At 43.3% G+C, this 23786-nt stretch overlaps 1 protein-coding gene across 1 annotated transcript in view; it reads right to left on the minus strand.

The window, feature by feature from the left end:
• Window positions 1-321: 321 nt before the first annotated feature.
• Window positions 322-23786, minus strand: part of TXNDC5 (thioredoxin domain containing 5) — a 61988-nt gene continuing 38523 nt past the window's right edge. Inside the window, exons 8-10 of the mRNA XM_086965003.1 lie at window positions 22949-23031; window positions 14099-14228; window positions 322-1909 (exon numbers count right to left, since the gene is read on the minus strand). Of these exons, the coding sequence (XP_086821129.1) occupies window positions 1787-1909; window positions 14099-14228; window positions 22949-23031 (336 nt within the window). The 3' untranslated portion in view covers window positions 322-1786. The remainder of the gene's footprint in view (window positions 1910-14098; window positions 14229-22948; window positions 23032-23786) is intronic.

Raw genomic sequence — 23786 nt, forward strand, 5'->3', positions numbered from 1 at the left:
ATCCAGACTTAACAGTGGGAAAAAAAGAAGAATCTGAAGATTGTGACCAAAGGTGGGAACTTCTGGTGGAAGCAGTACGATGTCTCAATAGACACCAAATGAGGGGTCTGGTGAAGACCACAAAGAATACCAAAGTGGAGATTTCCGGACCCAACCACTAGATGGCAGAACAATGCACAGCAGGTGAATCCCAAAAAGATACAAGTTACAAAAATCTTGTTTACATGTCCTGTACTTTTAGATAATACAGCAGATTCTCCACAATGCTCATTTCACATTAGTATTGGAATGGTTTATGAACATGATTAAACAGAAGACATGTTTTTTCTTAAAAAGTGTTTATTTCGAAATTCATTGTGTAAACAAATGTACCACTTTCAAATATATGCCCTACCCAACCCCAAAAAATACAGCTACCGAGGCAGTTGTAAGGCCATGTGCATATCTTCTAAATACAATGAAATCACAATCCATAACGCATAAGAGTCCATCAACATTTTAACAGTGGTTTCAGGTCCACTAAATTAGATCCTTTAAGACATCCCATGAATTGCACACCTGCCCCATTCAGTTATACCTGAATCCTTCATCAGTAACTAAAACACATATTGGGCATCGTACAAAACCATAAGGATGGAGTCCTTGGCATGTGGCTAAATTAGAAGAGCTTGGAAGGACTTTTAAAAGAAATACATAATTAACTTTGGAAAATACTTCTCACCGCTTTTAAGTGAAACCAATACTTGTTGAAAAGCCCACGTGTTCTTGAATTAAATAAAAGTCCACGTGCAACAACTACTACTTCTGGGTACAGCACAAGTAATTAGTCTCTTATGACCAGTCTTCCAATTGGCTTTCAGACATGAAAGATGTATGGAACTTAAACTCTCCCAGCTGTTGTTGGGCTTTAAATTATTTGGCTTTGAGCTAATTAAATGCCAACCCCACAACTTAAAAAAAGAAAATCAAATGAATGGATTACAGGCTATAGTAATGCAATGGATAACAACGCAGTAGGATCAATGAACCCACCTCTGACGTCACTAGTAACACATTATGCCCTAGAATACAAACATTCTTCTGCTTAAACTGAATTGTTTTTCGAATGGTAAAAGGAAAACAAAACTGACACTTCTGTCTACTCTGCCTTTTGTTGAGATATTTTGTTAGGCTTCAACAAGGAGACTGACTTGTATTTCTACAGCACACACATTCGGGCATAGATTATTAAGTAGTGTCCGAGTCAGTTTTGTCAAAACAATGAAGTATCAAAAAATTTGCTAAAATAAGAATGGTGATAATAGGATGACTTACTTTCGTTTTCCCATAGACTAACTGAAATAACAATGTATTCCCTTCAAAAATATTTCAAATGTAATGGCCCCCATCTAGCATGACTCTGGACAACATCTAGGAATGTTCATCATTTTGATATTCAAGCACTTGGAGACCAACACCTTCACAGCACAAATGAACATAAAATGATAAGCAACATTTGGGTTTCTGAAGATTTGTTGTTACAAAGAGTTTAGGTTCATGGAGGCTTACAAATTAAAGAATCTTACAGGGCCCTATACCATAATTCACACATTTTCATATTTACGTCAATGAGATTTTGTGCGCAAAGTAATAAGAAAAATAATCTCAAGTTAAACCCCTGGTCGCTAGCAATAACCCACACAAAGATGTCCATTCTGTAACCGATTCACATGATTGAGATAAATATACAAAAGATTTGTAGGGACCAAGAAGAGTCCGTTTTTTGTTTTTAACAGTTTTAGTTTTTTCACAGTTCATCTCTGGCCTGACGTATTATAAAGCTGTGTAACGTTTCCAAGTCTCGAGCTCCGTTGTGCTCTTCCACTTTTTCTCCTGCACGGAATAGCAACAGTGATGGGTATCCACGGACCTAAAACACGGAATAAAGAACAAGGTTCAGTAACGGGATCAGATGTGCATCCTCACAAACCCCTCAGTAAAAGCAACAAAAACCATACCCACTTGATCAATAAAGGCAGTTGGCACTGAACATGCACTGACTTGATGCAATTCACTGAGGAAACTGGGCGCACATGAAATTCCATAGACACCATTCTTAAAGAAAAGAAGCCTGTGGATACATTTTTACACCGAAATATATTTTTAAATTCAGTAAGTAGGGTAGCGATTAATACAACGATAGTGCCGTTTATGGGAGTAGAACTGGCTGCCAGGATTGGACCAGGTTATACATGTTCACACAAGATGCAAGGACAACCTTGAAATCACAGCCAACTTGTACGCTTAATTCTGTAAGATGCAGAAGGTAACTATCTTTACAGTAGCACCAAGAGTAAGCTGCAAAACCACAATAAATTGCAACACTTGCTTTTCTCCTGTGCCACTTTGTATCTTCTTTCAACTGTCATTTTGGCACCATGGCAAGATCTAAATCACACTTCCTCCTAGGTCCCCTAGAGTGCCTCCAATACAACTGGTTAACATGTATGTTGGTATCAGCAGTACTAGCAAGCAGTGGAATAATCTATAGGTCATACTTTTATAATGAGTGCAAATGTATTGGCTTAGTCAGTGGTAGTTTGTAAAGCACGGGAAAACCAAAAAAGTAGAAAACAAAACACTTCAATGAAAAGCAAACACAATTATGTGGTTTCTTTATACTGTATATTCAATTCAATATTTTCGATCTTTATAAAAAGGCCAGTTAATTTATCAAATACCCTGCGTAGGAAACTGAACAAAATTTGAAAAGACTAAGAAAGTGTCAGAATTTAAATGAAAAAGCATCCCAAGGCCCAAATTACTTGATTACTTTCTATACGACTCGGACAGGAAACCGTGCTATAGCCATTTGGTGCTAAGCAGCAGCCAGTGTAGCAGATGTATGGCCCTTGAGAAGAGACAACTTTCTAGTAACTCAGAGTACAACTTTCTGCCCCAAATGTCAACTAAATGAGAGCAGCAGCCCACCAGTCTCCAGCGGCATAAATGCTGCCTTAGTCGGCCACGGCTTGGGCTTTAATGCAACATACAGAATGCAGGAGATAAACTCAATAAAGACTGCTCTTTAGTCAATCGTTAGAAAAAATATAACTATTGCGGTGCTTTAAAATAATAAGTAGGGAAGTGTGGGGAGCTACACGGAAAGCACCAGGGATGGGAATGTAATGGGGGAGCCGCACATGAAAAAAAGGGCAGAAAAACATGACATTTTATGTCATGTTGAAAGACAAGAATAAAGTAACGGATATATTCCAATGGAAGATATAGACCATCCACTCAAGAAGATGGCAAAGACACTATGCTTCACGGGAGGGATCAAGCAAAAACAAGAAGTGGAAGGAAAGCTGTTGAATGAAATACCGGTAAATGAGATGGACAAGAAAGGCAACCAATCATAAGCAACGGGTTGATCCAAAATCCTCTGCGAACATTGGTATTGTACACAATAGGCAAGACCTTAAAATCTTTTTTTTTACATAACATTATGCACCTCATTTGTCAGTGAATCCATATTTCATAAGGCAAAAGGCTGCCCTAGTAAAACCTGGGATACATCTGACCTAGGTGACAAGACTAGTTCAGCCCCTCTCACTTTAACCACTGATGGTTTTCAATACTTGCCCCACCGCTTACTGTGCATTGGCAAAGAGAGCAGCAAGGAAAAAGATAGCAAACAGCAGACTGGAGAGGAGAAGTAGAACAACCTCTGCTGCGCGTCAAACTGGGATCCATAACCCATACCTCTTGTGCCTCTAACAGAAGATCACTTTCTTCCCCAAAACGTGCAGAACTCCTTAACACACAAAAACCATTAAAGAGACTTTGGGCTGCGAAGTAAATTTCCATAAGAAAGAGAAAATTGGAAGAGTATCTCTTATGTAAGAGAATTTTGGCACTGCTACTCTTATGGTGCAAAGCAATATCTCCAATTCCAGAAAGCAAACCAGTGTCAATACAGTGGGTCGTAAAGATATATTTGGGACATCAAGTCCCGTTACGAACACATGGATATAACTGATCAGTTTGCAGTTATCTGATACAGAATATATCCGAATTATGTACCATCGCTTTCTTAGGAAACAGCAAGAGTAAAGCCTTTTGCTGTTTTATGACCGCAGTAGTCTTTCATACAAGCTAATTTCATGGACTTTGCAGGTGAGATGTTTGCTTAAGAGCTTTAAACCTAAGACCATTTTTGTTTAACTTTGTTTTTAATGATTTTACAACAACTTTGCAGTTTACAGTGCATTATTTTCGTTTCTCTGCTTTGATCAACATTGTTAATACAAGACAGAGCATGGCTTTACAGATATAGCTCGCTCAGTATCTACATACACAGCAGACTATATTATCGGTTATAGTGATCTTCGTCCAGCAATCGACTTGACATCACAGTGTACTGTTATCAATTTACTTAATGCTTAGTCAACAACAACAACCTACACCTGGACCACTTACAGTGAACTTATATATGCCCACCTGTGTTGCACCCGCAATTCCCCCACAACACACCATTTCGTCTATGGATCTTATTTGCGTAGTCTCCATTCCTCCTAGTACATAATACATACCAGGCATATGGTATACCCAGCAGTGTGTGGGCTTAATATATATCTAAGAGGGGAAGCCAACAATGTATGTGTGCGCCCATGCAGTATGGCCATCTTCACTTGCAGGTCAGTTGTCAATTGCAGGCATTCCCGGTGGCGACTGCAGGCGGTCCCGCCAGGCTACGAGAAAGTCCAATAGTATTGCGTCCCGCGCCACAGCTAGCGGCTGCTTATGCAGCCCTAGAGCGTCCTCCCGTTTAAGAGTCACGCTTTCCGCCTGCGCCCAGCACAGTAGTGATTGGAGACTTCCAACTGCGCATGAGCAGCCTCTTGGCGACTTAAGTCTATGTACCTGGAGGTTACTTTGTGTTTGTGGGTCTGGGGTAAAGCCCCAAGATACCTTGATCCCATGTCCAGTCCATTTCCCGTTCCGTGCACAGAGCCAAGCAACTGGTGACCGCGCCCCAGTATGTACGGATGGCAACACATGACCACAACATATGCAGCAGGTCTGCTCCTATTTAGTCGCAGCTCGCACATTTGGCATCAGTGCGATCAAAATATCTATTTATGCACTCCGTGTTAGATAAGCTCTGTGAATGATACAATATTGTAGGAGGTGGAATCGAACATTCCAAGGTATTCGCAGCGGCCCTCGAGAATACTTTCCCAGTCCCGATCAGTGGCGGGCCCTTCAAGTCCGCGTCCCATCGAGCTCGGAGGGAGAGAAGCTGCAGAGCCGTATGTGTGCGGAGGGAATCCGCAAACCACTTGGTTAAGTGCCTGCCTGTGCCCAGCTCGTGCAGATGCTGTATAGTTAAGTGGGTGGCAGGTTCCTGCGTCACCTCGCCCCACAGTGTGCCAAGTGAGCGAACTATTTCAGTATGTAGGAGGAATTGCCCCTGTGGCAGGTCCGAACCCTCATTTCTGCAAACGGGAGGAGCCGTCCATCCCTATACAAGTCAGACAGCGTCTGTACGCCGCATCTTCCCAGCACGTGAGCTCTACACTGGTTATTGCCCAGAGTCTTCTGGGTGTACCCAGGATCGGGAGTGATGGCGCATACGGCTTGACCTTTCGCATGATGTAGAGACTGCGCCGGTAACATCGATATGCTACTCCTATCAAAAGCTGTGTAGGCGCACTGCCTGCCCGGCCGAAACTGTGTCACTATCTGAGCATGTGTGAGCTCAGGTTCCTGTGTCCGACAGCTGGTGTGCGCCTATCCAAAGCGCTACCCATTGGAGCTGCGCCGCCAAGGAATATTGTTCCAGATTTAGCAGTGAGAGTCACCCTGGTTGGACAGCTGGTACATTTTAGCTAGTGACACTCTTCTGCGAGCCCTATGCCATATGAATTGCTGTATGACTGAATCCAGAGTTTTAAAAAAATGGTGGTCTAAGGTGTAACAGCAAGTTTGTGAAATAGCAAAGAAGGCGCGGCAGCACCACCACTTTTAGTAGCGCAATCCTGCCTATCACTGCCAGTGGCAAGGTAGACCAGAAAGCCATCTGCGCCCGTATCGCTGTAAGAGCTCAGGTCCGGCTTCCCTCCAGAAAGTCCTGTGTGTCTATAGATCAGGATCTCCAGATACAGGTACGCCTCGGTCTGCCAGTGGACAACTCTGCCATTGATGACCAGGTGTGGGATGGGAGTGGCTACTGCGAAATGGTATAAGCACAACTTCTCCCAGTTGTTCACCCTCAGACCAGACACTAAAGCGAACTCAAGGAGTTTGGCTTCAACTGTTTCATGTCCCTGCCCCACGTCCCTAAGATAGATCAATAGGTAGTCTGCATATAAGGAGATGGCATGTATACTGTCCCCTAGTGGTATAACCCATTCAGCCTGCGTGGAGCAAAATGCCACCGCCAATGGTTTAATGGCGAGCGCAAATAGCAGGGGGTAGAGCAAACAGCCCTGTCTCGTACCCAGTTCAATGGAGACATGCCCCGAGACATACAGGTCTGTCTGGACTCTGGCCGTGGAACATGTGTAGAGCAACTTGACCAGATTCAAAAAGGCACCCCCAGGCTGGAGCGACGCATTGCAGCGAACAGAAACTCCCACTCCAGGGTGTCAAAAGCCTCCTCGAGGTCTAACACAAGGCACCCAGCATGTGGCCAGCCATTCTCCGAATATTGCGCCACACGAAAGAACCGCAACAGATTTAACGCGGTATTGCCCGCCGGCACAAACTCATTCTGGTCCACATGTACTAACTGCGGCACCAGGGGGGCCAACCTACTCGCAAGTATTTTTGCGAGAATCTTATATCAGATTCTAGTAGCGCTAGCGGGCGATAGGACCTCATGAGCTCTGCATCTCTGTGCAGCTTGCACAAAGAAACTAGCAGGGACTCGCAAAGTGTGCCTGGAAGCATACCTTTCTCCTGGGCGTTTTGGTATATTGCCAGTAAGCGTGGCACAAGGGCCTGTGTACAGGCTTTATAATATTCAGCCGGGTAGCCGTCCGGCCCCGGTGACTTGCCAGTGGCTAATAAGCGGATGGCAATTTGCACTACCAACAGTGTGAGCAGTTCACTTAACTCAGCACTTTGGTCATCTGTGACCTGACCCAATGGTAGAGGGGCAAGGAATGCATCTATGTCAGCTATTGTTGCGCAGTTAATCGATTCGTATATTCTGGTATAGTGGCTGGTGAATGCACCATGTAGGTCTTGCTGTGTACCAAGTAGCATCCCCTCCGCAGACCGAAGCCTCAGTATAGGCGACCGTGTGGTTTCCTGCCTAATCATGCCTGCAAATAGCATGCCTGCCCTGTCCACCGCTGCATATGTGCAAGCAGCAAGTGAAGCATAATTCAGGCAGCTTAATTGCTTCATCACCTCAGCATGTTGAGCACGCTGTGCCTCTGTTGCATTGCACATCATTGCCGTGCGCTAAGTCAGCTTCCAGACGAGTCAAGGTTTCTTCAATACGCTTTACTTCGTCATCCAGCTGCTTCCTAATGGTCCAACTCAACCCAATGCTATGGCTTCTTACCACTGGCTTTGCCGGCATCCCGCTAGGTGCCCACATCCTCAACAGACCCTTCATTGGTGGGGAAATAGGTTTCCAGCGCTGCACTTATTGCCTCTCTAAATGGTGTGTCTTCCAAGGACAGTGGTTGCAGTTGCAACAGGAGAGCAATGGGTCGCCCTGCCTCTCCCTGTAGCGTCAGCAGGTTATGGTCAGAGTGTGTCTTGCAGAGATATTCTTCCTTAGTGCATTTCGGGAGTAGCGGCGCGCTTGCATCATAGCGATCAATGAGTACGTGCAGTCTGTGTGGATGCGAGTAGTATGAGTATCTGCGTGTCTGTGGATGGAGAGCCCTCCATACGTCTGTTAAGTCCCACCTGCTCAGCCACTCCCCCGAAATTCTGGCATTTGTATTTGCAACTGTCTGCGCCAGCGGCGGAAATGACCGGTCCCGTGTTCGGTCCAGGACTGCATTAAAGTCTCCTCCCAGGAGCCAGGGAATGTCGCACCAGCTTGACAGTAAGCCAGTCAACGTCTGCCAAAAGGGGCCCTACTCAGTGTTCGGGGTATAGCTGGAGCGCAGTATTACTTGTACGCCATTCAAACGACCTTTTACAAGCACATATCAGCCATATAGGTCTATGTCAGTGTCTTCAGATATGAAGTGAGGGCCTGGGCGTATCCACACTAGGGCTCCTCTGGCATATGCTGAGTAGCCTGTGGCAAAGATCTGTCCTAGCCACCTTTGCTGCAGCTTGCGAATTTCTGGCTGTGAGAATGGAGTTTCCCGAAGGAGCACCACGTGCGCAGCGTGCCACTTAAGGTATACATACGTGCCGTACCTGCAGGCAGGCGTGTGAAGCTCCCTAACATTCCAAGTGACAAGATGATAACTGCTCTTGTACAATATTTACCATACAGCTATCTTGCCGGGTGGAAAGAGTCATGATGACCACACCTTATCAATGCTAGACAGTGGAGAAGGAGGATTCCCGGCTTTCTTTGTTGGATGTTTTTCAACTACTCCAGGAAGACATTGTAACCTCCATCTCTAGTTGTTGTCTTTATCAGAGTGGATATAGAGAGTTTTGAAAGCTGAATAGTGCTGCTGTTCGATGTACTCTTTCCACGAGCTGCCGCTGCACATGGGCTTGCAACCTTTGAGGGTAATTTAATTTATTTTCATTTTGTAGACTTCATCCTTCTTTCTGGAGTCATATCAAAGTGGCATTTTTGCGTTGACATCGACAAATGTTTGACATTTCTTCATTCCTTACAGCAGCATACCATCATGACATTTCTTTATTGCAAATTGACCTGAAGTGTTTATCAAAATGCCTTAAAAGAATGCTGCTAGAAGGAAGGAAACAGCTTTTGTTTCCTGGTTGCAGCTACACAAGTAACACTTATGAGGATACTGGAGGCACATTCACTCCATCTCCGACAGAAGGATTTAACCAAAGGTCTTTCAACCTCCTTGTGGCATTTGGCATCAGTAGCCAGATGTACCCCACGGTTCTCCAATGCTACATGTTGAGGTTAATAAGATCATTCTGTGGCACCTTCCTTAACTAGTCCGGTGTAAAAAGTGAATCCGGTATTGCACCACAAGCGACCAAGTTTAAGGAGTCAATGCTTTCCCTCCAAGAGGTGCGACCGGAGGATGCTCTTCCTCAGCGGTCATGGAGCAATTCCTTCATAGAGACATGGGGGCCAAAAGACAACCTTCTGTCCAGTAGCAGCAATATGCATTGCTGCTCTGGTGACCTTGAGCAAAGTCTAATACTTGTACCTAAATGCACCAGGCCTTGTTCTAGTACATGCCCCTTCTGGGATATTTTATTAAGAGACAGGCACAAAATGAGGAAATGGTCTCCAAATTGCAGTTTAATCGAGATGAAACAGGCTTTCAGTGGGTCATTTCCCCCCTCCCCCCCCCCAAACTGCTTGCTGCATCCAAAGCACTACTGAATGTCTGTTGTGAATACCATACGTGGCAAGCAGAGGGATCTTTTTCAGTCAACTAGTGGCAATAAAATAAAACCACATTCACTCAGTAGAAAAAGAGCAACCCCATCAAACAAGGAAAGGGGAACTTGCTTAAAAACATCTTTTTGTGTTCTACATTAGAAGTCTGAGACAAAAATTCTGAGACAAAAAAAAAAGAAAGTGGACAGCGATACAGCTCGAGTGCCAACGGACACTTGATAAGGAGGACGGGGATTATAGAGCATTTAATATGATCGCATTCGGCTTTAAGAAGCTTTAAGCCATACTGGTCGACAGCGGTTAACTCTAAACCAGATAGGAAGGCAGGACATCAAAATAACTTGAGTGGACACGGACTTATAAATAAAGGCATTCATGATAATCACTGGTACTGTGCTTTCTTCTTGGAGAAGCCGGTACTGTGCTTTCTTCTTGGAAAAGCTGGGTGTTAAGTCCTAGTTAAAATAGGAAAGCCTTTGGTCTTGCAGCAATACTATTTAACTACAGAGTGGTCCTTGAAGCACTTTTGGGTCAGAAGGCATTTTAAAATACGGTGAAAGATAGTAGGTTAGTTGTGTCTTGCTCTTATTTGATGCATAGGACCTTCAACATCTAGCTCCTGAGCCATGCGCGGTGCAGTTGAAGCCCACCACCAGGCAAAATGCGTTAATAACTAGCATGACAATGATATGCCCCTCTATGCCCCCAGGAGGAGAAGACGTAATGGCACGGTTTCGTTTAACAGCCCACGTGGTTGACAAAACAGGTGGTAGATGGACACGGGGTAATGGAGAATATGAATGTGTCCTTTGTTTTTGTTAGCCTGGCGTGTAGGAAGGCAGTGGGGCACTTTCCTCTTAAGGGTATCAGGAATGCTTCTAAGAAAGCCTATTGTGCTGTGAATAAATACTCTAAAGTTAATGAATGTTAACAAAGATCTCATTATAGAAAATATAAGCTGCTGTGAATGTCCTTCCTTTTTCCTTTTTAAGGAGTATATCTGTTTTTGGAATAGATTATTTATGAGGAGTCAAGCTCATAGTACTGAAAGTTTGGGCTCCACGGTATTTTACTTGCTGGGTCACTCAGTTTGCTATACGATGGGCTGCATGTAGCAGATCAAAACCCACAAACGCCCTGTTACACGTAAAATGGTCCAAAGTGGTGTAATGTAGAGACTCTCCTCTGGTAACAAAAGCCGGTGTGATGTGGACACTCTGGTCTACCATTCAAAAAACAAGCATTCGTTTATCTATCAGTCCTAGAAGGACTGGTTTAAAAGCCAGTAGTGGTTTACGCAGTTACCACCAGAATTATTGTTATCAAAAGGTAATGAATGAGCCCAAAGCAATACCCTACAAGAGGTAAGCATAGTGCAGATCATGCCATATAATCATACTCCACTGCACAGCCAAAGAGGAAACAGTGTTTACATCGCAGTCAGAACAATGCAGTGCCATTACAATGCAGGGACTGCAACGATCGAGCTGTTACCACGCGTTCCATTACAATGACTTGCTGTAGGGAATTCACTGTTGGATTTTAAATACAACACCTTCCCTAGTGTTGCACAGACTGGAGTTGGAGTAGTTAAATATACTATTCCAAACTTCAGCTCTTCCCTAATGCAAGTTGTTGTGATGGAACGCGTGGTAACATGTTTGTTGTATTGTCTGCACTTAAAAGGCTTGTGTTGTACTGGCAAGTGTGAATACGTCATACATCCCAGCCAAAGTGTCCCTGCTTGATAGAGAAGTCTGGCAGTAGTGCTTCGTAAAAGTAAGCAAGAAGGATCACATGGCTACACAGGCGAGGTCTTCTACAGGATCCCCTCTGGTGAGAGCAATAGAAGCTGCCCTTGCCCTAGTGAACTAGGCACCAATGCTCTCTGAAGGATCATTTTTGACCAGGGCATTGCAGATCTACATATTGAGGATAAAGCAATTAAAACTGCTGCACTTGGTCACTGCCTTGCTCTTTTTGGCTCAGCAAAGCCACACAAAGAAGTGATCATCTGCTCTGTACTGTGGAGTGGTCTGTGGAATACGATCATGCAAGTCTGGGGTCCAGTCAAAACAGCCGCTCCTTTTCTTTGCAGGTCCTTCTCATTGTGGGTATGATGAGGGAGAAATATTTTTATTTTATTTTTTTAGAGTGATGGACTGGCCAATGGGAAAAGTAGCTACCCCTTTTGGAACCTGCAAGTACAACCACTGGCTGGAAAATTCCCCACCACTGTGCTCAGTGCCACATATCAATCATCACTCAAAACAGGGTCAATAAAACGCACACACCTTGGCTGTTCATATAATGGACAGCAGTGGTGGTAAATCACAGAATCTGAATAGAGGTCAAAGGTAAGTGAAGGGAGAAGTGCCTTCATGACAAAAGGGACTGCCAACAGCTTCAGCACGTTTATTTGAAGGCACTGCTCCGATGCAGACTCCATACCAAATAGGCACCCCAGACCAGTGTGACTGAAACAGCCTGTACCTGTAGAAGGTTGATTCACAAAAAGGTTGGAGGAGCTCCATTTACCAGGACAGATCCTGATGTAACGACTAAAACATGCACCCCAGTAGAGGCACTTTTACGTTGGGGCTGTTTTCTCAGGCACCACAATGGGGCCCTCATCCGCTATCGGCACCAATAAGATGCATGCTGCAATAAGGGCCCACGAAGTGAAGAGCATTCTCCCAGATGCACATTTCTAGGGCCCTAGAGGCAGAACTTCTGCCTCTAAAATCAAAGTGTATGTCTGACAGCACATCCTGATGAAGAAGAGTGTGTTCTAGATGTGAGGAAAGAAATGGGAAAGCATAGCCCGTGCAAATTAGCTTGGAGGATACTATGATCCATTGAGATGGTTTCCCAAATGCTGTAAAAGTGGAAGATGCTCCCCGCCACAGCCAGATGGTAGTGTAAAGCAGTGGGAGCTCACAGATTTGAGATCGCCGAACTGGCAGAGTATTGGGGTGTACTGGATCTACTGCTGGTGCTTGAATCCCTAGATTCATCCTTCCTCCAAAAATAATTGTACATATGTTGTAGTGTTTGGGGTGGCTGCAAAAGTTGGTTCTGCTGGGAGGATTGTGTTCTGAGCAGCCTCAATACTTTCATATTGTTGATGGAACTGCTTGACTGTAAGGCCACCCCCAGCTTGCAATAGCTGGTTATCTGGACCTCTCCTAAGAAGCCTTTGTAACGCATCTAAGCCTGGCAGCACAGAGTGATGGCTATGCTCACGGACTGACTGAGCCACAGTGTTCCAAGCCCAGTCTGCACTACAAGAGCGGTTTAAAGGCATCTCGACGGTCCTAGACTAGATAAGAACTTTTCAGTCCGATTAGTAGGATAATGCTTACATTTATTGCCAGTTCCCACTAAGTGTGAGAAGCCCAGGAGATAGATGACCTTTTTCTGTAAAAAGGACTTTGTCAGCTGTCAAATCTACTCCTCTGGTGGCTGAGGTCAGTTTATTAAACTTCGTCCGGAAATGCAGGGGGAAAGGCATTAAACTTGGACCATAAGAGTTTCTGGGGATGGCTTGAACTACCACAAATGTAAATCACCTGGGCCAGAACTGCGTTGTCTAGTAATGGGTCTATGGGGTGCAGGGGCAAAAAGGGTTTGTCCCATGCATCCGGAACCAGTTCCAGAAAAACCTCGACCAATGAGAGCAAGGGCTCTGTAACTGTGGAGGATGACAACCTTCAAAAAGGTTAGATGATGCCTCCTCTGTGGGTTACTCCAAAGTGCCTGTTGGTATCCTACCATTGTAAACGATGACGAGTATTCAGGCTTGCATTTTGTACGTCATAGAAGCAGGCATCCATATTATAGAGGGAGTCTATGCTCTGTACAGATGTATTGCTCAGACATGGCAAGGGCCTCTGAGTCCGAGCGAAATAATTATTCCATCCAGCCGAATCCGAGGCTTAGAAAGAAGGGTTGTCTTGAAGATTAGGACGTCCACTTCCGTACTTTTTAAAGCTTATCTTCAAACACCAGCAGTGATCACAAAGGACTTCTTCCATGTTTCCATCTCTCTCTTTGAATGACGATTATAGCACTGAAAGAGCTCCCCTTGCACAGGCCTCATAGTTTAAGGGAAAAATAGAAACAAAATCCACATAGCAAATCTAATCCTTAACAGATATGTTTTTTTAACCGTTTCCACTTTTTAAAAGTGACGGAAGGCCATTAGGGAAGTCAAAACAAGGTGTATAGTTCAGAACAATACATTAATTATTTTATCCAATATAAACTTGATGCCAATCAGCAAGGTATCTCATTCTCGGTGCTCGCTTTGGCTGCACATATACTAACATATAATAAAATATACTATGGTACATCATTCCCTCTCTAGCAGAAATTCATTAACTAATCTTTTTTCAACATCAATGCAATTGAAATCCTTACAGTGGTGATGGATGAGTGTGGTGCAACAAAAACAAACGAATTCCAAAATTCCGCTATGTGCAATCAAGCACGCAATTGCCAATCATGTAAAACAATTAGCCAGCCGGATGGATGGATGGGCATCTTTCACTACCGGTCGCCTGGCAGACTTACAGAGAACTTGTTGCACAGGTTACGCTCTGCAGTGCAGTCCACTTTTGCAATCTTGACGTCAGTTAAGCCAGGGAACTCTTTTTTGGAAAGATCCTCCCACGTGGGTGCTAGATGCTTACAGTGCCCACACCTGGAAACAAATGAAGAAAGAGGTTCGGTTTTTACACCTGCACAGGCAAGTCCACGCTTTATATTGTCATCACAATAGCAAAGTGGCTAATCTTCTAGCATGCCTTCGTTATAGTTGGTACTCAAATAGGAGTGCAATAACATTTGAATGCTTTACAAAGTCTTTTAGGCTAACTAGATCTTGTTCAGCTGCCCTTAGTTCTTTGGGTTGATCAGTCAATGCCTTTCTAGGTTGACCAATGTACTATGGGTTCTTGTGTTGCACCATGGGGGGATGTCAATTTAGATAAGAAAAGTGAATATGGTTGACCGTTTGTTAGTATGTCAGAAGCATTCAGAAGTAGTCTGCATTACAATATGCATCACCTCTTAGCAATGGTGGAGTGAGAATGAGTGTTACAGATGCTTCAAAGATATGTTATGTTCTATGCCAACTTCACTGCAGCATTAGTGTTTGGGGGAAGTGTGTGGATCGCCTACTTGCCAACAGACACTTTCAAGGTGCAAACCTTGCCAGCAAAGTTGCACTGTACATAAACTGATAGTAGATAAAGCCTACAAAAAAAATAAACATCAGTAAGAAACTGAATGTGCCAATTTGCAGAGGAACCACGCAAGTTCTCCATTATCTGAAGAAACCCATAGACCTGACATGCCTCCTCTACAGCTACAGAGGAGAGAACATGTAATACTAAAAAGACTTATGCAGCTTTCACAGGTACGCAAGCAGTAAAATACCAAGTTGATAAGTGCCATGCTTTAATTACTTCATACTCTTCTAGGCAAAATTCAATGAACAACAATTTTAAAACAATTCTGAAGTACCTACAATGGAGCATCATGGACTATAAACCTGAAGAAATTAAAATGGTTTTTCTACTCTCATTTAGAACAAGCTCTATTTATTTGGAGGTGACAAGTGTTTCAAGGACTCTGTATTGTGGGTGCAATGTTATAGCCCAGTACTGCATTTCAAGATGATTGTGGGGTATTTTCGTATTACTTATTACACCTCAGTAAAGAAAATACTGGAGGTAGTACTAGAATTGGAAGTCTGAAATTATTCCGCAGACATCTGCACAACGAAGGAGTGGGTGACTTTATGAATTGAGCCCGAGCTCAAATATCCTAAGGTTCATGTGATACAATGGCAATGCCCTGCAAACCAAAGAACCACCAACGACCCAGAGCAAAACAAAAGGTTTCACACATCTAACAATCCCAAGACCAAATGCAACTAAATTTTGGATCCACAGGAATGATTGCATAGGCATTCTGGAAAGATTTACCCAAGACCTACGCAGCATTATGCTTTAAAGTAGAGGTAAAGACAGGTCTGTGACGAACTTAATGAGACAAAGCCAGGTACTACTGATTTGAACAGCATGACAAACATGCACCTTTGTCTTGGAACCTCTGCAACTAGTCAAGTTTCCCCAAACTGCTTTGTGCATGGAGCAAATCTAAGATGAACCCTGGGGCCAATGCTAGCTGCATAACATAGTCCTGTGAACAACAGTACCTTAGTCTAACACGTGCTGCAGGAAACTCTAAAATGAGAACCTAACTGTTGCTGCACAAATGTTTAAGCCGATGGAGTGTAGATTGCCTAAACAATAAATGTCCATTGTTTGAAGCACATAAAGTGTGATCATTCTGATTTTTAAAATAACTTTTTAAAAATGAAGAGTAGACAACCTAAACTGCTTCTCATGAAGATAAGAGTGCTTGTTTAATTGTTTGTATAATGCTTGCTAAGCAAAATTCCCGAAATTATGCCATTATACCCTTTGTGTAATTACGAGATGTTAGAGGTAAAAATGTATAGCAAACTCACAACTTGCAGTAAAGGCTTACCACAATTGCGGGAACAGAACTCAAGCAGCTGTTTTCTATATTTTGTTTAAATGGGCCCTCACAGCTAAAATTGATGCAAGGACACTTTATGCTAAAACGAGGCATAGAATAAAGGATTTGCATTTCATGTAATTTTGCCATAAGTCCATTTATTTAGGAGACTTTTGCACAAGACTACTCAGTTTTTGTTCAAAAGAGTTAAGTTGTACTTCGCCTCTTTTTTAAGGATTGACATAAGCAGTCAAATTTCAATGAAATTAGTATTTTATAAATATAGGTAGGATATCCTCAATGGAAGAAATAGTGGGTCCATTGCTTTCACTTATCTTCAGTCAAAGCAGACAGGAGGTATGGATTCACGGTCTCCAATTTCAGAACACGTTTGGGCTGGTTCTTCTTCAAGTACCTTTTCCAGGCAACTCTCTAGATAAAACATTTGCATACAGGGATGCTGCTAACAAGGGGTAGGCTCCAGCCTGGTGTACCCACAACAGAGAGACAGGTGTGGACTTTCTGCATAGGGCCATCATAAGCAACAGTGATCATGTGAAGAACATAGGGGAACCATTTAGGTGTGGCCAGCCTCTCACCCTAAGCAAGAGATTGCAGTGCCAGAATTCATCCTCACTATCTACCAAACGTCAGTGCTACAGGAAGATTAATTAGCAGCGCCTCATGGGAAAAGGCATAACCGAATTACTAAAAAAAAGCTGGTCTCCTTTGTCCCCCTGTCAGTGCCTAGATCTCTTCCTTCCAGCTACAGAAATGTCAGCAATAAGTTTCCCTTGTTTATGGGGGAGAGGGCAGCTCACCGCCATCTTGTGCAAAGAACAGGGGGATCCACAATGCAAGTACCATATGTGCCATATACAAACTAGGTTCCGAGTTAGGACATAGAAGCAGAACTTACATTAAGAGGCCCAGTAGGCCTCCACTCGAGTGACAAAAATGAAACGGTCTGGTCACAACTATCAATCTACAAAATAGGGTAATTCCCACCATCGCTCTACAGGATACATCCCTGGTAGGAACAGTTGTACACGGTCAGCAACAAGGGGGCACGCCAGAAATGGTTCTATATCTAGAATTGGGGCAAGGATCCCTTGCTGAAGAACCCATTTCCAAGAATACACCAATTTTAACAAGGAGAGTAGTTTAATGTTTAGTAAGAAAAAGTAACTGCCTACTGTTTGTTATTCTCGGTTCTCATTTTAGTTTCTCCGACCTACTGGGCAGATGTGTCATGCCACATGGATGAGACTATACCTTTCCCTTTACACCTCTGACTGTTTTACCTCCTGCCTCTTTCTGAAAAGTCCAAAGCCCCTGTAATCCTTAACCAGTCTCCTTCGTGCTCTCCTAATTTCTAACACCGTAACCCCGTCTTATTGGCTACATACTCCAATCAAGGAAGAGCACCTTGTGTGCCTTTTCCTCTTGGAGTTTGATTAACCTAATGCCCATCACTTGTTGTACGCCATTAAGCAATTCCTAAGAGCAGCCTCTGGTCAGCACCCATACATAATACTGCTAAAATTTAATTTATGGATGGTTTGGAGGGTAATGTACAGGAATTTTACATAGCGCAAATCACCAACCGGTCTCTAAGCGCTTACTTAGGGAACCCGTCCTGGTATTGCCTTGTGAGATAACCCCGGCAGGGTATCCGCAAGGTGAAAGCCAGGCATCCCGCCGCGAGGGGCCGTTGTGGAGATTAAGCAAGCTATTGCCCAGAGTCGCAGAGTTTGAACCCGTGAATCGAGTAGGCACCGTAGCGAGAATTGTCGAGTCCATGGACATTTTAGGACTCAAGACCCCGCCGAGCCGGGAATTGAACCCTGGTCCCAGGCTGACCTCTGCTTCCAGGTCTGCCTCCTCTAACCAGTGAGCCACACTTCTCCACTAAGTGCCGAGAGAGACTTAACACCGGTTGGTAGGATTCACATATATAACTTGTATTCCCACCACAATACTTATGGGCTTTTAGCACCTACAGTAGGAAACAGGATAAGGGTAGCTCTTAATGGCACTCTATTTTAGAGACTCATGGGGGACATCTATTTGATTAACACTCACTCATCCACAGAATAGCGTAGCTGCTCCTACAGATTTGAAATATGCTGCTGATTTATGTATTATATATATATATATATATATATATATATATATATATATATATATATATATAGCATTGCAAAAACCTCTTCAAAAGGCAGCGGAGCACAGTAAATGGTCAAAGGCAAAGTTATAATCAGCAAGTAGTAGGAGAGGGAGCAGAGTTGAGGATGTTTAATTCCTTGCAATGTAGTGTTCTTCAAAAGGAGAGTCTACAAATCTTTCCTAAATTGAAGCAATGTTGGGGCGGTCCGGATGGATACAGGATGATCATCCAGGCCCATTGTCTTGTTTGTTAATTTTTTTACTTTAACAATGCTCAGTCTGCTGTCAAATGGTGCCCTGGCTGTGGGTGAGCCGTAAACCACCAGAGATGGTGAATTGTCTGCAAGATAAGCAGGGGTGATGGTTGTTATGGCTTTGTAAAGGGTGCAGCTAGGTTTGAAAATCATGCATGCCAGCAAGGGGTACCAATGGAGATCCAACAGGATGAAAGGTGCTGTGGTCTTATTTAAAGCCCTGGATGAGAGGAGCCAGTGTGGAGTCTGGGAGACATACTGTAGAGCATTACCACCATCCAGACCTACTGTTCGAGCCCTTGTACTCTTGCATCTGATGTCCATTTCTGGAAGAAAAACGTTTGTCTTTCTTTAGAAGAGAGCTGGTACCAAGTCTTCTTGTGTTTTTGACATCAGGTTCTTGAGGAAGCGGTGGTGTTCAGCGTGAATCCAAGTAGTATGGCATTTGGTGAAAGATGGGGTTCAAAACAGTCAAGATGTGTAATTGAGCCAGGCTTGTACAGTATTTATTATATTGGTTTGCCTGGTGGTGCAAACATTTTACCTCAACAATACTTAATATTGAAGGTTAATATTAGGAAAACCTTCAATCCTGTCTAGAAGGCTAAGGCCCTGGAAGACATGTTATTCACTGGCACGTGGAAGAAGAAAGACGCCTCAAAAAGACGTATGATAAAAAGTTGTAACAAACAAAATGCACTTTTATAGAAGAAAATAAAAGAAACAATATTGCCAAATCCAACTATTACCTTCTTGACATGTCCTTAGATCACTCTGCTTCTCTTAAAAATAAATGAAGAATTGCTTTTAATTGAAAGCACAGAATCTTTTCAAGGAAGGACTCTTTGCATCCTTCAGCATTTTCCTTCAGCCAGGAGGGAGATTTATGTATACGCTCAGAGACAGAAGGCTCTGGTGAAGGATCTTTCCAGACACTTTGGAGAAAAGATGGAAAAGGAGAAGAATTCTGGGATACTATCAAAGACATGGCCAATTAGGAGCAATGAAGATAATCCTCAATGTGACTTTCTTCAATCCGACTACTATAGATGCACACCTGCCAGAAAAGCGAACCAATATGCAAGTTTCAGACCACGGGGACATAGAAGCACAATCACAACTGTATCGGTTTATTTTCTTGCAACAGAAAAACGGCTGACATCTAGTGTCTCACCCTAGGAATTAATGGCCAAGTACTCTGTACTTCATCACATACTCATGATGTCAGGAGAGGTGCCTGTTTAGCATGTGTGGTTTGGTGCTATACAGTCAAGGTAGGCAAACCGCCTCGATGTGGAGATTTTCCAACACAATCCACTACTACATTTCAATAGTACTTGATTTCTTTCCTTCAGTTTAAGATAATGCATTACAGTAGTTGTACAAGTCTGTAATAAAATGGTGCCTGGTGTTAGTGGGCACCAGAGGGAGGTGCAAGCTAGATGGACCAGTCTAAGTTCCAGCATATTTCCATGGTACAATTGGTTCCTGGTTGACCCTTTTCATTGCACTGTACACTGCCCCATAGGAAAACCCTAACCAGCAACAAAGCTTATATCAGACCCCAGTGGGGACACTGGGCCTCCTACGATGGAATGCTACTTTTGATCAAGAGGAGCACATTCCTTCATTCTTGTTTCTGAACTTTTTAGAACATTTGCGTTATCAAAGCTGAACTTCTCAATCTTTCGAGCCTTCCTCACATTATCCATCACCTATGCCGAGCTGAAATATTGTTGGAGTAGGCTTTATTTCAGATGGGTGCAAAGGGGCTGTTGGCACCTTTCTCTGATGATTTCAGATTTCCTTGGCTCTTCGAATGAGTCTGCCTTTGGAGGTAAAGGCCAGCTTGAAGTGTTGATGCTGCTTTTGGGGTTGCTGGCTCCTTCCTGATGGGTTGTGAGACTGCTGTTGAATGACACTCTTCCCATAGTTCCTAAGCTGGACTGTTGAACACTTTCGCCTGCTCTGCAAACTAAACCAATTTTGTCTCTTTATCTTCTCATTTACAATAGCGCCACAGAATCTGCTTCTAGGGACATGGACATGGTCTATCTCCTGCTGCGCTTTTGGAGTATTTTAATTGAGAAACAACTAACCATGAAGGCCACACGATCCTTAGACAAGAACATATCCCTTCAGGTTATCCTCCTTTACTGTGGATCTCACAAACATTCCTTGGCATCATCAATATGAACAGAGAGCATCATGATGGTCATTAAAAAAGGCTGTGCTACTCACGCCTTATGTTATATCACTGCCATTTGGTGCACCTTATTGCCTGAAGAGTCCAAATGCTCTCCCCTTCTTAGACTGGAGGGGCTGATGTTGAGGAAGAAAAAAAACTTTAACTGAAACAAAAAGAATGCCCCTCCGAGTACCCTCTCTTAAGAACAAGAAAGGTTTGTCTGGAGATTTGAATTTCCCATCCTTCCTATTCTTCACAATTCTTCAAGAATTATCGCATGGGTGAATTCATGTGTGAAACCTTTGAACGGTTTGTTGAATTTGGAATATCTGCATTTGCACAAGAGAAATCTCAATATTTAGTTCTCACCATCCCATGTTGAGACCCTCACTAACTGCACATCAACTGGAGAGATTACAGACAAGTCGACCCTAGAATCAAAAACTTTGCTGTCTGTACTCACAGCTAAGTGGCAAGATCATGGTGCCATACAGGAAGCCTGAATCAATGGAAAGAGCGGTCTATAGAAGCCTGCTCCTCCATGTTTTTTTGTCCTTGGGAGGTACAGCCGAGGCATGAGTATGCCTACATCGTTGAGGCAGTCTACTGATGGTCATTGCCATGGCTGCACTACTTGAGCCGAACACTGGGGTTGTTAAGATACACAGGACTGTACTGTTTGAAGAAGAGGCCAAGCAACTGCAGTCTCTGTGGTGGGTTTCTAATGCCCGGATAACTGAGATACCATCTTCTTCACACACCGAGTTCAAGACACTGCTGTGCTAGATGCCTAGGCTGTTGACTCAAGTGATGGCTGGACAGCAAAGGCTTATCAATGTGAAGAATGATATGGCACAGTCGAAGTTGACGAAGTTTCGCAACTTTGAGAAAGGGCTTGATGGCACAAGGGGTCTTAACATGCAGATTGGGAACTTTGACGTCTCTCTTCAAGTGAGCTCCATCTCCAATATGCCTCCTTTTCACGCATGCCGTGACCCCGCATGCAATTACAACGCAGTGGTTACAACAACCATGTTGTAAAAACGCATAGCATTACCCCGCAAGTCAGAACAAGACTTGCGGAGAGGGGTGCTGGATGTTGGAATAGTATAATTTATTATTCCAACTCCAGTCTGTGAGGACAGTAGGGAAGGTGTTCTATTTTAAAACCAACACCATCTCCCCCTCCGCAAGTAGTCCGTTTCAACTTGCGAGGTACTGGTATGCATTGTAACAACCGCTTTGTAATTGCATGCGGGGTGACTGCTTTGTTGTGAGGGCTGTTTACCCCCCATCTTCAGCCTTTTTAGAATTATCTGTCTGATATACGTCTGACATCTAAATAACATGTGCATCTAAAATGCAACCTCACAATCCATGTTTCTCTTTTTTAAGACTTCTTTCCAGCACAGAAAGAACGTATTGCAAAAAGAGACGCAGAGTCAGTTAAAGGAGAGCTCAGGACAGACTCTCCTTGATTAAAAAAAAAAAGTTAAGGAAATAAATGTTCTAACCCAGATGAGTCAAGAGCTGTGTTAAGGGATCCGTTCCTCAACAAGCAAAAAAACAACCTGCCAAGTTGCGCTGCTCTGCATACTGTGATAGTGCTTTCATTTTTGCATCCAAGTACTGCACTATCGAAATCCTGCTAAGTACACAATGCCTAAGTGCCAAATTTCTGATTAGTTTCATTTATCTGCGGTGAAGGAGTAATTAGCTTGGCCTTTTCAGTCACATTTTTTTTTTTAGGTTGAATATGACAGACAGCTTAGCTGTCTGACTGCAAAAGACTTCTGGTCAGCTTACCAGATTTTACACTGGGCATAAAGCCTGGCCCTTGATTACCACTCGTTGGCGTGATTGTCACTCATTTTCTTGCTTCATATTCAATGGCTTGCCTGGTCAGTCTTGGATCTGCCCCTCCCTTGAAGCATAGCCTCTTTATTGGTTTGTTTTCGCTGCTCACTTTTAGGAAAGTATTTTTTTTTTTGCTTAATCACCGACTGTCCGCGGGTTTTCCAACGGTCTCTCGTACGTTTGTCTCATTAGTGTTGCTTTTCCGCATTAGTGTATGTCAACCCCTGCCTTCTGTATTGCTTCCACCACCTGTGTCCTCCGTGTAGCCCGCTCCCACCCCTAAATGCCCTGCATGTAGTTTCCTTCCCACACCTTACAGCACAGCAGACTATGTTGGCATGCTTTAAAGATGCGGCACTTCTAGCTCCACCACAGAACTGTAAAAAAAAAAATGTAAACACTTACCATGGGGCATAAAACTTTATGAAAGTAAGGCCTTTAGCAACTGTCTGGTCAAAGTCAGCTTCAGAAAGAGTCAGCACCTTAGACTGTTGAGAAAAGCAAAAACAATACGGTTGATAAGAAGTCTCTTGACAATGCAATCTCTTGATAATGCAACCTTCGTAGATAAAAAAGGAAGCAGGGTACTTGGGATTTTCACAACTGTATGAAGGAGTTAATTTGAAGGGGAAAAAATGAGCTAGTTTACTGAACTCTAGGTACAGCAGTTGTCACTGTAGTTATGCAATGCAAATTATTTAGCAAATTCCTTTGTTGATCAGCCAAGACTACTTTGGGCATAATCCTCATTTCTGAATTGTTTTGCTGTTTTTTTTTTTTATGATAGCAGTAAGCTACTCTATTTTCAAGCATTATAGATACTTACTAATAAATATATGTAATTGTGCGTCTATGGTAGACTCTTAATATATCCGTACAACTTCAGAGATACTTCCATAAGGTTTGTAAGACTTCAGTGTAAAGTGAATACAGGACTGGTCAGAACGCCTTCACATAACATTACATTGTATTGCATTATCTTTAAGCAGATCAATGCTGAATAACAGCAGATCGTTTTGAAGGGCTGCAGTAGGTTACCTTCGCCATTATTTATAGTTCAGTATGTTCCGGGAGGGGCACCTTTATAAAGGGCTGCAGAGCAAGACAGCAATTTGATACCTGTATCACAACACCATATGTTACACAGGAGCAGGGTTTTGCAACAGCAGTAATGCTGAGCAGGCTTGGCTTTATGGTCAAGCAATGCCCCAATGGAGATGACAATTACATGGCATATTGATGG

Source organism: Lissotriton vulgaris, chromosome 4_1, assembly GCF_964263255.1.
Source record: "Lissotriton vulgaris chromosome 4_1, aLisVul1.2, whole genome shotgun sequence".
Classification (NCBI taxonomy): Eukaryota; Metazoa; Chordata; class Amphibia; order Caudata; family Salamandridae; genus Lissotriton; species Lissotriton vulgaris.